Source organism: Ciona robusta, chromosome 5 (assembly GCF_009617815.1).
Source record: "Ciona robusta chromosome 5, ASM961781v2".
Lineage (NCBI taxonomy): Eukaryota > Metazoa > Chordata > Ascidiacea > Phlebobranchia > Cionidae > Ciona > Ciona robusta.
This window is the reverse complement of record NC_143239.1, coordinates 144,229-160,462: the sequence shown is the minus strand read 5'-3', so window position 1 is coordinate 160,462 and position 16,234 is coordinate 144,229. Positions and strand designations below refer to the sequence as shown.

The window sequence follows — 16,234 nt, the reverse complement described above, 5'->3', positions numbered from 1 at the left end:
AAATATTAACAAAATTTTGACACACGTTGATATATAGCAACATGCAAAACATATTAATATATTGCGGTAATACCGCCACTAGTTTTCACTTTATTAATATTTTCGCAACCCCCACTTTTAGCGTATTATTCATAGACCGATTCCATCGTCGCTGCACCTAGTGAAGTCGACTCCCCCCGCCGAATGAAAGAAACCGAGATATTAAATAATAAATGATATATTTATTATTAATATATGATTTTATCACAGAAATAAAAAAGAGTAGAACGCGCAACTGCCCAAAACCGTGATATATTCTTTTTTCTATTCACGTGACCTCCAACTCCGTCCCCATTCCGCTTGGTCTTCGTTGTAAAAGATAGGCGCATAGTATTTTTGGCGGGTTTTAGCTGTTTTTCTCATAAACTACACCAACTATTCAAGTTTATCAAGTCAGTTTAATTATTTAGTAGGTTAACGCTTGCAGTTTACCACTTGTTTAGAAAATTTATTTATTTAATAAATTTAATTAAAAATCTTTAAACAAACGGTTTGTTTGAAATATATATTTTAGAAAATAGTTGTTTTACCCTATAACTTTAAATTAAGTGAAAAAAACGAAGAAAAACGACGTAAAACGCCGTCGATTCCATTGACTACAATAGTAAACGGGAAAGACCCACGGAAGAGAGAGAGTATATCACCTCTCTCCTTTGCCGACATTGGAGATGCGCGTTCTATTCTTTTTTATTTCTGTGGATTTTATGGAGAAATACCGTTACGGTCTAATGATTTCCTTTTTTCCTTTTTTAGTCTCTCGTTTATTCTATAGGCAAGGGGGGAGGATTTCAGGATTCCTCACTAGCACCGGATGTTTCGTATATATAATGGGAAACCAATTAGATTCCGACCCTGAACAACTTTATGAAGAAAATCTTCAACAAAATCTTGGAAGCTCAGGAAGAAGCAATCCGAAGAGTGTGGAGCGTGCATCTGGCTCAATCAGGTTCATTCCTTTGTCTGGAAGTCCCAAAACTTCGCTAAGTTCCTCTCTACCTACCGTAACAACCACTGTACACCGTGTAAGTTTGTAGTTAACTAAACTGTTAGAATTTTTTTTAAGTCAGTCTTCCAAACCCCATTGATAATCACTAATTATCATAATTATTGAGACAACAACCCGACATATGATCTAACAGAGCTGTTTTCTTTTAAAATATTTGTCTGGGCAATAGGAATAAATGAAACGACAGTTAAATATGTTTGATAGTTGCCATAGGGGTCGTTTTTTAATAATCTTCGTCAATAATTTTTTGTCGATTTTCACTTGTACCTGTTGGCGGCACAGCGTGTATTGACTATACTTGGGAATATGTGAGGAAGTAGGTACACAAATGCTCGAGATACGATTTAAAAATAAAGAATTGGATAGAAAGGCCAAAACAGTATATATGGTTTGGACCCGAAATTCAGAATGAAATTTTCCGTCTGGTCTGTGTTCTCATGAGCTCCTTAGAAAAAAAAGTCAAGGACATTAAAGAATCAAAATGGTATAGTATTATGGCTGATGAAACGGCGGATGTTAGTCAAAAAGAGCAGCTCAGTATTTGCGTCCGATACGTGGACTCTACGTTTTGTGTTCAAGAGGTTTTTCTTGGATTTTATACGGTCGAACAAGTGCCAATATTTTTACACCATAAAGCAAGCCCTTCTTTCCTTGGATATTGACATAAGCTTGTGTCGTGGGCAATCATATGACGGCGCCGCAAACATGCGTGGACACTTGTCGGGAGTACAAGCAAGGTTTTTGGATATAAATCCCCTTGCCACATATGTCTATTGCTTTGGCCACCAATTAAATCTTGTGGTACAAGAAAGTTTTAGTCAGGATTACAATGCCGTGACAGCTCTTGCAGTTCTTACGAGCAGCCCTGGAGACCTGTATAAAAGGTTTTCAAAATACGTCGGCAATAAAAGACGGGTGGCCGGGCGTGACGTAACGAATCGCAACGTCACCGCGAACACAGCTGTGAGAAAGGTCATGTTACCAATTCCCGCCGAAAAAAAAACGTATGCGCCGCAAGTATACAAGGACGTTCATGACGTCATAGTCACGCAGGTGCAGTTATAGAGAGAGTAAACCAAACTCACGTTAGCAAAAATTTGTCTTTTTAGGAATATGCTTATCGTATTGTGTTTTACGTCTGCCTAACCGGTGTTGCATCTATAAGTGATGTAACAAAATATTGTGGCAATATGAACCACACTATACAACGAACATTTGTGAATTGCTATTATGTTGTAATCAACTACCAGGTAAAACAATCGGTATTATGATGCAATGAATCCACATGTGAATTCCCACTATTTCGTAACAAACAGCATATACAACTGAATTTGGTAATAAAAACTTAAATTTTAAAGTGATATTATTTGTCCTCTAAATCTAATAGTATTAAATCCACGCACAGTGGCGCAGCTACAGAAAAAAATAAGGGGGGTTTTAATCAAAAAATGTTTTTAAAAACAATTTTGTTTTTAATTAAAAAAAAATTGTTTTGGTTTAAAAGGGGAGGAGGGGTCACGACCCCCGAAACCTGGCTGCGCCACTGTCCACGCATGTCAGAATTCCAACTTTATAGAAAGCAATTTTGTTGCTGACCCAGACTTTGGCGACGTCTAGAGTTTTTTTACCGACGCTGTGTAAAATTTTAGCGACGCTTCGCTAACTGTTGTGACAGGCATTTAGTTGCTTAACATTGACTTCTGCAGTAGATTTTTTCGACACTGGGCACCACGAGAGTGGCTTGCACTGAATCTCGGTTTCCCAACGTCGATGTGTCTAAACTTCGCAGTCGCAACAGGAAATATAACTTTTATTGGACTAAGTGTCGAAAAAACGCCCAGTTTAGGAAATTGTTTCCTAAACATCTGGAGGTTAGGCATGCGCTGATTTCCTAAATATCTGGGGTATGCAGAGCGCATCTGCTTACTAAATATGATGTCATATACGTCATTGGATACGTGAAGACATACATATTTTTGGCGGGAACTCGCAATACAAACTTGGTACTGTCTTTCTTATAGTTATGTGTAAAATAATTAAACAAGGCAACCGGCTGTAATAAACGGCTGTAATAAACTAAATATGTTTCAGAAGTAGCACTGCTGCATACAGCTCTGGAGACTCACGTCGGCAATCGGCAATTGCCAATCGTTTTGCCGACACATTTGGACAACCGAAAATAACGCAAAAAACAATTTTTTTTTAAACAAAGTATTTTCACGGCAATATATTGCAGACGTGGCAATGTAGCTTGCTTATATTAACCCCCGTAAAAACTTCTCTTATTAACAATTATTACTAATATAGTTTTTTATATTATTTCTGCATCTTGCCACACTGGAATTCACGAAACGCGTCTTCTCTTTATCAAGCAGCGTTTGAACGTAAACCATGTGTTCTGTATGATTTTGATTAGCGTTGCTTTTTGACTAAACAGGAGCGTATTCTCGTACGCCTTTCTCCTTGAAAACGTCATTAGCACTCGGCTCGGCGCTCGTGCTAAAAATATCTTTTTTACACGCTTTGGTAGAGATTTAGTAGAGACCGACCGATATAATTTTTTTCCATTAAAACCGATAATTGTCACTATAACGAAACATATGAAATGTTCAGTATTAATCAAAATTAATAACTGTATTCACAATATTGCAAGTTATAATAAAGAAAAGAAATGGTTGTTCTACACGTTCTCAGTAGGTAACGTTATATGTGTTGCTTTTCTTAAATAACTTTGGAGTGACGACCAACGTGAATACTAAACGTAAACTACGAGAGTCGACATTCATAAATCTAAACTACGACGCACGTAAAGGCTAAACTACAGCCCACGTGAAGGCTAAACAAGACGCTCGGGAAGGCTAAACAAAACGCTCGGGAAGGCTAAACAAAACGCTCGGGAAGGCTAAACAAGACAAACGTAAAGGTCAAGTAGGACATACGTCGCTTCGCACAAACTATTTTTTATATCAGTGTATTATCCGCGCATTTTTACCGATACCGATTATCGGTAAAACATAAATTTCGGCCGACCTCTAGTTGTCAGCACCCCCAAATATTGACCAAGTGTCCGCCATTGCCAGCAGGAGCTTGAAAACAGGTTGGACATTTGCCTTTTTACGTATGCGATCAAGTAAAGGATTGATATGTTTGCAATAAATACTTCGAACTGGGCTATGAAGCAGACGATGTTGGTAATGTTTCGTGAATTTGGTGTTAACAATAGGAATGTGTTGTAAAAGCTCAGGTTAACCTAAGGCCGAGGTTTACCCAAAAGCTCGGCACGAGCTTATGATGTTATCAAGGAGAAAGGCGTAAGAGAATACGTTCCTTTTTGGACGAAAAGAGTCGCTAAAATCATTTAGAACACGTGGTTTGCGGTGAAAGAGAAGACGTAATGCAGCACTTTGTATTATTTCAATATAAAAAAGTTTAGGAATTTATGTTTTTTTATTAAAAATCAGTCTAATCAGATATGAAACATTGGGCGCTCGTGTTATACGATACCGACTGTAATTCGAGACGGGCAAATTCGCGCTGACGTTGCGATTCGTGACGTCACGCCCGGCCACGCGTCTTTTAAATCCTCGGCATATTGCCAACGTATTCTGAAAACTATCGGCAACTGGTTGCAGACGTACTTTTATACGAGTATCCAGGGCTGTGTATATTTGCGATGTTTTTCCTCAGCCAAGTAACATCTTTGTTATGCAATAGTAGGGATTCACGAGCTGATCCATTGCATCATTTTGGTTTGACCTGGCAATTAATTATGACTTAATTTTAGCATGCAGGTGCTTAAAAACAGGTTGGATATTTGCCTTTTTATGTATATGATCAAGTAAACTAGTAAAGCATTAATTGGTTTGCAATAAGTTAATTGCAACTTTATCTGCGTAAACGCAACATAGTGTAAGGCTGCTGGACGAATGAAGCATTAGAAACTAGGTATGCCGCATACTCATTAAACAATCGGAGGTATGCGCCGCATACCTGTATACTTAGGATCGGCGCCCATGTCTGGGGTGTCATGGCCTACTCAATACACGGCCTAGGAATTCACGGAAACTGCTCAGAAAATAAGAGGCCTATTGACGCGAACAATGCCCATTATAATACATTGTTACGTCACGGTTTTATGAATGGATTTTGCTGTCTGGCTGTAGTTTTTGCATTAAATAACAGTTTATTTACATTCCCGGTTAAATTACCATATTTTTCGGGTTATTTTGTCAACATCTTATATTGTTTTATAAATGTTTACGCATGACTGAACAGATAGGAGTTACTTTTAACCACGTGCGGCATACAAGTAAGTTTTACCGACAGTTTAGTTTGGCTCAGTCGCTGAGTGAAAATAGTATTTGGCATTTTAAAACAGAAGTTTTTTAAGACAGCCTATATATATCTAGCAAAAGAACACCGCAGTAACAACAAGTAAGTTAATTGATATGTCCGTTGCGAACTTTTAAAACCGGTTCTTAAAAATAATATAGGATATTGGATAAACACAAGCATGGGTCATACAGCACATCATAAATTAAGACTGTATAATACAAACAAACTCACGATAACCTCCCTTCGTACTTAAGAGTTGTGTCTAACATTATGCCTTAGTCGCTGTTTAAATTTTACTAGTGCTTCCCGACAAAATTATTTACACATGTCTGTTTGTTGTTAAAGAAAGAAAACTTAAGTTTAGACGCGCAAGTGGTTTACATTATAAATATAACATCTAAAAACATTGGCGCAAATAATCATTGAACTTTCTAAAAAGGATTACTAAATCTGTCTTGTATACTAACTTAGTATGTGCTAATTTAGTTAGACGCAAATGTTGTTTCAGTGGCGAAATGGTTAGAGTCAACGTCTTAGAGCTATACTGTCTTGTAATTTTCTTCGACTTAGTTCAAATCCCAGTAATGGGACCACGTAATCTGTTATAACTTAACAGACTACCTTCATTAACTTCAGTTTTCGCGTGTGATGTAAATTTAAAATTTTACTTTGAAAACACAAATGTGGAACACAAGTTTACGTTTTAAACTTTTAACCAATATTTTTCACCTGATTAATAGAAAAAAATACCAAAAATGTGTTTTTTGTTGTAATCTATCAACTTTCCATAAACATTATAGACCTATATAAACTCAGGTCCTTTGGAGTAAAAGTTACTGTGTCTTTCCTTGAATTAATGGTAAGTATAAGAAAAGCACTTGTAAACTGTAATTTAATATTTATTTCGTTCTTTCTTATTTCAGCGAAATGATCGGGTAGGAGAAAATCTTGCTCAATCGAATTCCACAGAAGGAAATGACTTAAATGATGAAGAACAGATTAGACTTGCACAAAGACTTGGGATAATTCAGCATCTTCCAAAGAATACCTGGAATGAAACACACTCTGCAAGCATGAAAATAAGAGAGTAAGTGATTTATTTGCTTGACCCTTGGTGGGGTCGATTTTATAAAAATGTAGAAGTCGCATGGGCGCCGATCCTGTGTATGCGGCGCATCCCTCAGAATTTTTTATGGGTATGCGGCATACCCAACATTGACGCGGTGATAACGTTAAATACCAGGCGGTCTCGTAAAAATTCTACACAAGTATGAGGTCTTGTAGCCATTTACCTGCATATATAAATTTAGTAACGCGTTTTATATTATTTTTATAGCAACTTCATCCATGTATGCAGGCAAACTTATACGAGTGTTTTTCCCGCCTAAAAACGGCGTCTGTGACGTAACGCACCATTCAATGTTGTAACAATTAGTGTATATAATTGCGTCATAATAAAGATTGTCACTAAATACGTAACCTGTACAAAAATGCCTAATTAAATCGTTAATTTAATTAAAAACCTTTCTACGATCAACCAGTTAGACAGAAAATGTAGGCTTCGAAAAGGCCTCGCGTTTCAGGTAAACAGCTGTCAATGAGTGCGTTTATAAAAGGCAGTCGAAACAGTGTCAACTCGGAAAGCGCAACAACAAAGCAAACCGCTCAACCAACGCAATCTGAAATAACACCATGTAGCACCAAAGGAAGAAATGACGCTTGCGGTAGGTCTTATCAGCCAACTTGGCAAGAAAACTTTCCATGGTTATTGTATGACGCTGCACGCATTGTGGCATTTTGTTCTGTATGTAAATGAGCAGATGAAAACAAACGCCTTCGTGCTTCGTTGGTACGATTTCAGTCTATCCAAAGCTCAAAATGCTCGTGGGTGACGAATGGATTTTCAAACTGGAGAAAGGGCCTTGCATCAATCAAGAAACATGACGCATCTGTTGTGCATAAGGAAAGTATAGCCGCCAAGACGGTTGAGTTTGAGAGAGAATCTGCATGCACGCTTTAACACCAAAAAAATACAAAAAACCATGAATCGAAATCGGCAAATCCTAGAAAGTATATTTAACTTCATAATATTTCTCGGACAACAGGGTCTTGCAATAAGAGGGCACACCGACGAGTCGTCCAATCTGTCTCGTCCAATGTGATGAGTCGTCCAATGTGATGAGTCGTCCAATGTGATCAGTCGTCCAATCTGTCTGTCTCAGGTGGTCAAACTTTTAGGCAAACACAACGACACAATTTGTGATTGGAACGCTAGAAAAACCAAATTTTTAAGTTATGACATCCAAAACGAAATCTTACGCGACCTATCTAATGCAGTATTAAAAAAAATAGAGCACGACCGATTATCGGTTAGCCGATATATCGGCAGCATTTTTGGGTATTTACGGATTATCGGCAAGGGCAAAAAACGGCCGATATTATCGGCGCTTAGTAACCAGACGGCCAGCAACGTGCGTACGCAAAATTAATGCAGAGCGATAGCTTGTTCATAAACGTAAACTCACTCGTATACCTAATTCAACTCGTTCGTAAAAATCTAACGTATTAAACTAGGTCAAAGCGTCTGATCACGTGTCCACCATGTTTGTCAGGCGCGTGTAACGTCGTGGTTACTTTAGGTCACTTACGCGTCTTCACGCATCAACGTGATACACAAATAAACTGCATTAGCTGATAAATATAGTGTTTGTTTAATGAAAAGAAGGTAAAATTTATTTGAAAAAAATTACAAATTAACCAATTAAGTAATTACAAGTTCACTAATAACTAATTAATAATAATTAAGCCTGCTAGTTGATTTTTATTAGCTATGTCAGATTTTTCCGTTTTAATCAGTCAAGTTTTTTAGGTGCATTAAAATATCGGTTATCGGCAACTGAAATTTACAAAATATTGGTATCGGTTTGAAAATAGCAATATTGGTCAGGCTCTAAAAAAATCACTTGTGACGTGCAGCATGCACGATGGTATTCAATAATGGCTGATGAAACTGCCGATATTGCAACTAAAGACTTAGTCTTTGTGACCGGTATGTTGACGACTCGTACAATATAAAAAAAGTTTGCTTAGGATTTGTGGAATATCCTAAAACCGATGCGGAAACTGTATTCGTCACCATTAAATCAATGTTAATAGCTTGTGGTTTAGATATAAATGCATGTTGAGGCCAGGTATACGACAGTGCGGCTAACATGAGTGGCAAGTTTTCGGGTGTGCAGGCCATATTTCGCACCGCTTATCCCAAAATGTTGTATGTCCACTGTGTGGGTCATCAGCTAAATCTTGTTGTGCAAGAAGTTATAAAACGCACAAGTCATGGCGCAAAGGCACTTACAGCATTGGAAAGCATTGTTCAGTTTATGAAAGGATCACCCAATCGCCTGCAGTCCTTTGACTCATTTTGTGCTGGATCTGAGCAGCCAACTCGTTCAATCCGTCCGCTGTGTCCTACACGATGGGTGATGCGACTTCCTGCACTCGAAGTTTTTATATCTAAATTTGAAAATATCCTCAATTGGTTAAAGTGTTGTGCAACCAGCTCAGAGCTACCACTTCCAGTAAGAAACCTGGCAAGATCCCATTTAGGGGTTAATGGAAAAGTTTACTTTTTATTTCATGCTACAAGTTATGCAGCAATTGTTATCTTTTATCAACCCGATGCACGTTAAGGTGCAAAGTCTAACCGTCACGATGTCAGAATTTCGGCGAATGATGGACACAATAATAAATACTTTTTCAGCTCACAACGAGGATTCAACCACAATACTCCTAAATAAATGCAAAGCAAGTACTTCTAAAATCGGCATGGAACAACCCGAAATACCACGATTTTCCGCCATGCGTAGTTCGCGTAACCCAATCGTTTTTTTCAAGTATTGCAACACTTGCCCTTCTTCTACCGAATTTAAATTCTCTTTTACGAATTTACCTCTCTTTGCCCTGCACCACTTGCGAAGCCGAAAGGTCCTTCAGCGACTTACGTCGCATCAAAACGTACCTGAGTTCTGCAATGAAGCAGGAGCGGCTAAACCACGTTATTTTACTGAACGTCCACAATGAATTATTAAATAAAATTCCCCTGCACCCTGTTATCGACCAATGGATTGACAGGTCAACCACGAGGCTTAATACGTTTGCCAAATTCTAAACTAACAAAGTTTCGCCTTTTTTGTTATTTGTTTTATTTAAGATGTTATATTACTTAGTTTTAAAAGTTCAATAAACCCCTTTCACTTTGCATGCCTGTTTTAACGATTTTGAAAGAAGGAATTTCCGGTGGTGTGTATAGAATTCGCGCTGGTCTTTATGTTTGATAAGATAACAAAAAAGTATTCATTGCAAACGTGGCAATCTTTACTAAGTTTACTTGATCGCAAACGTTTAACTAATAGGTTTTCAAGCTACTTCAGAGTTCAGGCTTAATAATAAACGTATCAATCACTATTATGATGTAATGAATCCACGTGTAAATCCCTATTATTTCGTAACAAACATGCTGCTTGGCAGAGGCAACATTGTAAATATAAGCAGTGCTATTACTAGAACATATTACCAACTTTAACATGACATTAGAAAAAGGTATTTTTAAACCTAAACTGAAATTTGGTGAAGAAGAAACCTAACTATATTGTTACAAAATCTTGTGTCTTAAAAAAAATGAAAGTTACAGAGGTAGTTGTGATACATTTCTTTAACGGGTACGCAATAATAAATTACGATTAGGGATGTGTCAAAGCTTTAACGTAAATGACGTAATTAAGAAGAAAGGTGTATGCCAGTGGGCCACTGGCATGTGCCTTTAGAACAGTTTGGCCATTTTTGCCATTATGTTACATGTTTACGATTCTTACGTAAGGTTAATAAACACATCTGTTTCTGTTACGAGTCTTACGACAAAGTTCCAATCCTCATGTGGATTATTTTAGTCATAATGGGAATTGAGTTACAATTAGATTGTTGAAAAATAAAATCAATTGTTGCGTCAACTGTTATTACAATAGTGCATTTAACATGTTAGGATTAAAACTGTGTTTGCTTTATAAAACAACTGCGCTTTCATGCTAATGATTGCAGAGTTTCTCGTCGGCCATTACACCAAACAAATGTTGAAATGAGTCCCATGATTACCCGGCGAAAGATATTTTAAGATAACATTTCCAGCATTTCGTTTTGTATGTCAAGCCCGAGCTATCTTGCCGTTTTCTCAAGCAAAAATAACGCTTAAAACAAGATTGGTTATTGGCCCCCGTGACTGCGGAGAGAGAACAGCCCTGGCGACACCACAGCCTACTAGAGATACGACCTGATAATTCACATTTTACCTTTGAAATTAAAAGGCCTATTGTACGTCACAAACATCATTGTTATCTATTATTCGTATGTAAACATAGCAGCATAGTATACAGTTTAATTTGCATATTCATTTAAAATAGAAGGCGTATGCTAGTTGCAAAGAGAGTATCAGGGTTATTTTGCATTAATGAAGTGTTTAAAATTAACAGTAGATAACCTGCAAGTAATCTTTTGAGTTAGAACAAATTTGTGTCTAAACTAGCGCATATTAAGTTAGTAAACAAGATAGTTTTGGTAATGGTCGCTTGGTTTGCAGGGTTCAATGATGATTTGTGTCAATGTTTTTGATGTTTTTTTATTTTCAACGTGAACCACCCGCGCTTAAACTCACTTGGTGCTGATACAGTTCAAACTATGTTATATACATTCAACTACAGTTTACCATGGTCTACAAGCGGCTGCATAGTTAAATTGGTCTGGGTATCAGTCCTGTCCGAAAAAATGTTCTTTTGGCTCCTGTACAAGCGAACTTGAGGGCAAAGTGGCTTATACGGCAGCCTGGCAACCTGGTCCACACGGTGAGATTTTCGAGAATGACTATGAAGCTTAAAGGTGAAGCATGGGAAGCAAAAAAAAACTTAAAACCTAATCTAGTTTCAACTATTCCGTTAAAGCCAGTTCGCTTACAGCTTCTAACGCGGGTCCTTTAATTAGTGCATGTCCGCTATGTCCAAAATATTCACTATGTCGATATGTCCACTGTCTATGTCTGGACATAGTGGACATAAAGCAGACATAGCTGACTTAACGAACATGTACTAATTCAAGGGACTGTCTAACGCTGTATGTAGCTATACTTGTGTAAATAATTGACCGCAATGCTAAATTCGTATGTTTTTTTTTTGCATTACTGCTATAATTTTTAGGCAAAATACATGATGTAACAATTGAAAATAATGGTGTTTGTGACGTACAATAGGCCTTCTAATTTCAAATGTAAAAGGTGAATTATCAGGTGTTATCTCTAATAGGCCGTGGCGACACAGATAATTAATTCAAAAATGTTTTAATAACAGATCGACTTTGTTGCAATGTTTTGAAGGTTTTATTACCTTTCGTTTAAATTGTTCTAATCTTCTATCCAAACTTTTTGTTGATCTTGGGACGGTAATTTTTGGTAGACGGACACACTTTATTATAGTCGGCCACCTGTTTGCATTAGGGCGAATCCCTACCGATAAAACATTTTGCTTTATTAGTCGTGCTTTATCTCACGTTTTTAGTCAAATTTGCTTTAAAGCAGTTTTGCCAATACACACCGCAATTTTGCTTTATTGGCTTCAAGCAACCTAAGCGATGGTTAGCAAAATAGCTAAACAGGAATATGGCGATGATTACAGCTGAGACAAAAGAAGTGATCGCAGTATACTAGAACACTGGTGGCTTTGCGGTACGCTCACAAATGTCAAAATACTCTGATAATTGCTCATGTATATAAAACAATTTCTTCGTGTTGCAGATACCTGGCAACTGGAGAAAGCTATAAAAGCCTTCACTATGGTTTCCATTATGCTAAATGTAATGGAAAAAGTTTGGTTACAAAGTGCAAAGCGGTATCAAGAGCTCTGGAATTTGCCCAACTGCGTTAGAGCCATAGATGGAAAACACATTAGAATTAGGTGTCCTGTAAGAAGTGATTCAAGAGCAACAGGCTCATTTTGTTTGCCTGAGAAAGGAATTCTTCCAGGCACTAATCAAAGTTGTCCATACTTTATTGTTGGCGATGAAGCATACCCGCTGCTTACCAATCTCATGAGGCCATACCCCAGAAGATCTTTGGGCAATGCAAGACGTATTTTTAACGGCAGGTTATCAAGAGCAAAAGGAGTGTGGAGTGTGTCTTTGACATGATGACAGCCGAAGGGACGCTGTTTGAAAAGCCTGTGGATAGCATCGTAAAAGTAGCATGCATCTTGGATAATTTTGTTAGGAGACAGGACGGCTACCCAATGGACCTATCAATCTCTAATGCTAATTGCTTACCTGAGGCAGACAATATGAATAGATCTCGGCCTTCTTTAAGAGCCATGGAAATTCGAGATGACTTAAAAGAATATATAACCGCACAAGGAGAAATTGGGTGGCAATATTTTTTGACAATGTAAATTTGATTTTTCAGTACAAAAATGGTTTATTGTAGTCACAGAGATGAAAGATGTTTTTAAAAGGTAGTTTGAATACTGTATTACTATCAACAACAAAGCACAATTTACCAATGAAATTTGATCTAACAACTAGCTTTTGTACCAACTAATAAGTAGGAATGAATTCCACAATGTGACATATAATACAATGGGGGAAGGAAGGACACTTAAGCACATTTTGCCAAATAATTCCAAAATCAAAATAGATGACGGTTTTTGGGTAATACCACGAATTAGTACCATTATTCCTTTACTAATTGACACCAATTTAATGAAATATAATAAACACAAGAGGAGTCATTTAGCGATCCGCACAACAGGGTAAATTTTACAAATTCGAAAAAACACACAGGATAAGATGGGACAGTTTAAAATCATTGTTAATTTTGAATATTAAGTATATTTTTAAATAGGAATATATGTAAAAACACAAAATAATACTGTACGCTATGAAAATTAAGTCTAAACAGTCTTTTTCTTGCCCTAATGCTATAGTTTTTACCTATACATTATATTATTGCATAACAATTGGTATTGTTTGAACGACAATGGGTAATGTTCGAACATCAATGGATAAATATTGTATCCTACAAATGTATATGAACTTGTAATAACAGAAAATTGATAAAACCTATTCATAAAGTTTTTATTTTTGCTACAAATTGGGTATTACTGCTCTGTTTTTGGCACAAGCCACTTCTTATAAATTATCACCAAGTGCACTGTGCAAATGACCAAATTTCGAATATATTTTCAAAATATTATTTTTTTATTATATTAGTATCTTATAGTTGAAAACTCCCTGAGGTATTACTATATATTAAAAGCAATTCTTTTAAAGTTTGGCAATGAAAACATACAAAACTACAATGTGGGGGAAGATGGGACTCTAAATTGAAATATATTTACATTAGCAGTATTCTGCAACTTGTAGTTAACCTACCGAGTTTAACAGGCTGTGCTAGTTTCTCTGCCATGTAAACTTCATATACATAACGTTAAACCGATATTTTTTTTGCTGTTTTTATCCCAAATTAGTAGTAATACTCAATTTGTAGCAAAAATAAAAAACTTTATTAATAGTTATTATTAATTTTCTGTTATTACAAGTTCATTTACATTTGTAGGATACAATATTTATCCATTGCAGTTGAACAGTACCCATTGTCGTTCAAACAATACCAATTGTTATGCAATAATATAATGTATAGGTAACATGTTAAAAACTGTAGCAGTAGGGCAAGAAAAAAATGTTTAGACCTAATTTTTAAAGCGTACAGTATTATTTCGTGTTATTTACGTATATTCCTATTTACAAATACATTTAAGAATCAAAATTAACAATGATTTTAAACTGTCCCATCTTATCCTGTGTGTTTTCAAATTTGTAAAATTTCACCTGTTGTGCGGATCGCTAAATAACTCCTCGTGTGTTTTATTATATTTTATTAAATTGGTGTCAATTAATAAAGGAATGATAGTACTAATTCGTGGTACTTCCCAAAAACCGTCATGTATTTTAATTTTGGAAATATTTGGCAATATGTGCTTAAGTGTCCCATCTTCCCCCATTGTACTATATTTATATTTGCTTTTTGAATTTTTATGCGTTTTATTAAAAGTTGGAAATATATACTGAAACGCTGAGACCAGCTGTAATTCGATACCTGCTGTAATTCGAGACGGGCACATTCCCTGACGTTGCGATTTGTTAGGCTACTTTCCGGAGAGAAAAAGTACAACGAACGGAACATTAAAAAACATGCTGGGCTGACTAGTCTCTTTGCCTTTTACTTTCTTCACTTTTATTTTATTTTTTGCTCTTGCGTGCAACAATATTGCAATAGCAAAGGCTCCGCGCAATTCTGGACGCAGTGCTAAGCTTCATAAAAGCTGACGCTCGGGCACCAGCTTTGGAATTAGGGCTCGGCTCGGCACATACTTAATTACGTTTCCATTGTTTATGATTGTAGTTTTTATTGTTACTTGAATAATACCCGTTATATATTAGCACTATGTGGTAATAAATCAGCTCATGAACTAATAGCAGCAACATTTGGTGTCGAAGCACACATGTTTTCGGGTTGTAAAACGAAAAGGTTTAAATCTGTTTTTAAAGTTTAAATCTGTTTTTACATACCTGTGCGGACACGTACTTTATAAAAGTAAGTCGTAACTCGTGAGTGGGTGAGTACGGTACATTATTTAGACATTAAAGATAGATTTTTCGATGTTTGAGGCTTGGTTACATGGGTCGTGAGATGTTCATAAAACTCGGATTTGGGTCGCGCTAAACTTTGAGAACCGCTGTACTAGTACATTGTAGTTTTGTAATAACAGTTTTTTCAGTTTATAGTGTAGCCGTAAACCTTGATTTTTTGTAATACCACAATATGATCATTTTACAATTTAATATACCACTTTATTTAACCATTTTTAGATGTTGTATCTGTATGGTGGATTTCGAACAAAACGAACCAATCCGGTATCTCCCTTGTATGCATTATTACCATCTAAGTTGTATTGATGATTGGTTAATGCGGTCCTTTACCTGCCCAACTTGCATGGAACCCGTAGATGCAGCCTTACTTTCATCTTATGACAACCAACCCTGACCGAAGTTGATTAGTTTCACTCTTGCATTAAACTTTTGTCGTCATATTTAATAATAATCATATATCGATACAATGTGCTATAAAGCAGCTGTCCTTCTTTGATAAACTATTAAATTGACAGTGTTACTGGCAATCAGTTTCCAACAGTGGAACAGCACTCCAATTACATGACTTAAATCCGATTTTTTAAATAAGTGTTCTCCTGATTTCCTCCTTTTGCTGCCGGACAGCTTAATGTACTTTCTTAATTTAAAATGCTTATAAAGGTCTTTAAGCCTTGTGGTTATGTATGTCATTTGTTGTTGTTTTTTTCTTGAATAGTTATGTTGTTTGTAAACTATTTATTAATACATGTAGCCTACGGCTTTTAAACTTAATTTCATTAATAGTTTATTCCCCGTTCTAGTTAAACTGCATAAGATTACATTCCGAAGACGTTCCATTGTGAATCCAGTAGGGTGCAAATTGTAACTAACAATGAAGAGGACGTTGTCATTTGTTTATCGTGGCAAAGAAAATGAAAAGTATACCCTATTTGTTGGCTTCATATACCTCGAGTCCGCCTACGATGTACTACAGTGCAACTTTGTTGTTTTTTGCATAAGAACAACGTTTTATGTCTATACTGATGCTAAATTAACAGCTGGTTTGTGAAAATATGCTTTAATTTAAAAGTTATAAACGTTTAAAAAAATCAAATTTCAAAGTTGTAAAAAATGTCA

The 16,234-nt window shown here is 36.4% G+C and overlaps 1 protein-coding gene and 1 long non-coding RNA gene across 4 annotated transcripts; one reads left to right on the top strand and one right to left on the bottom strand.

The window, feature by feature from the left end:
* The first annotated feature begins 775 nt into the window (after window positions 1-775).
* On the top strand, window positions 776-16,046 carry LOC149735231 (RING finger protein 11-like). 3 transcript variants are annotated; one of them, XM_089878711.1, is made up of 3 exons: window positions 776-1,061; window positions 6,304-6,467; window positions 12,213-13,098. In XM_089878711.1, exons 1-3 carry the CDS (start codon window positions 867-869, stop codon window positions 12,340-12,342), a joined length of 489 nt encoding a protein of 162 aa, XP_089734837.1. In that variant the 5' UTR covers window positions 776-866; the 3' UTR covers window positions 12,343-13,098. The 3 variants fall into 3 exon arrangements, with proteins under 3 accessions (XP_089734837.1, XP_089734838.1, XP_089734836.1); XM_089878712.1 differs by lacking the exon at window positions 12,213-13,098 and adding an exon at window positions 10,475-12,182 and having other exon boundaries at window positions 777-1,061; XM_089878710.1 differs by lacking the exon at window positions 12,213-13,098 and adding an exon at window positions 15,338-16,046 and having other exon boundaries at window positions 780-1,061.
* LOC149735232 (uncharacterized) lies at window positions 7,204-10,475 on the bottom strand. Its single transcript, XR_016385081.1, has 2 exons — window positions 8,736-10,475; window positions 7,204-7,651 (listed from the first exon to the last, which is right to left on the bottom strand). It is a non-coding gene; the product is annotated as an uncharacterized LOC149735232 (long non-coding RNA).
* Window positions 16,047-16,234: the final 188 nt, after the last annotated feature.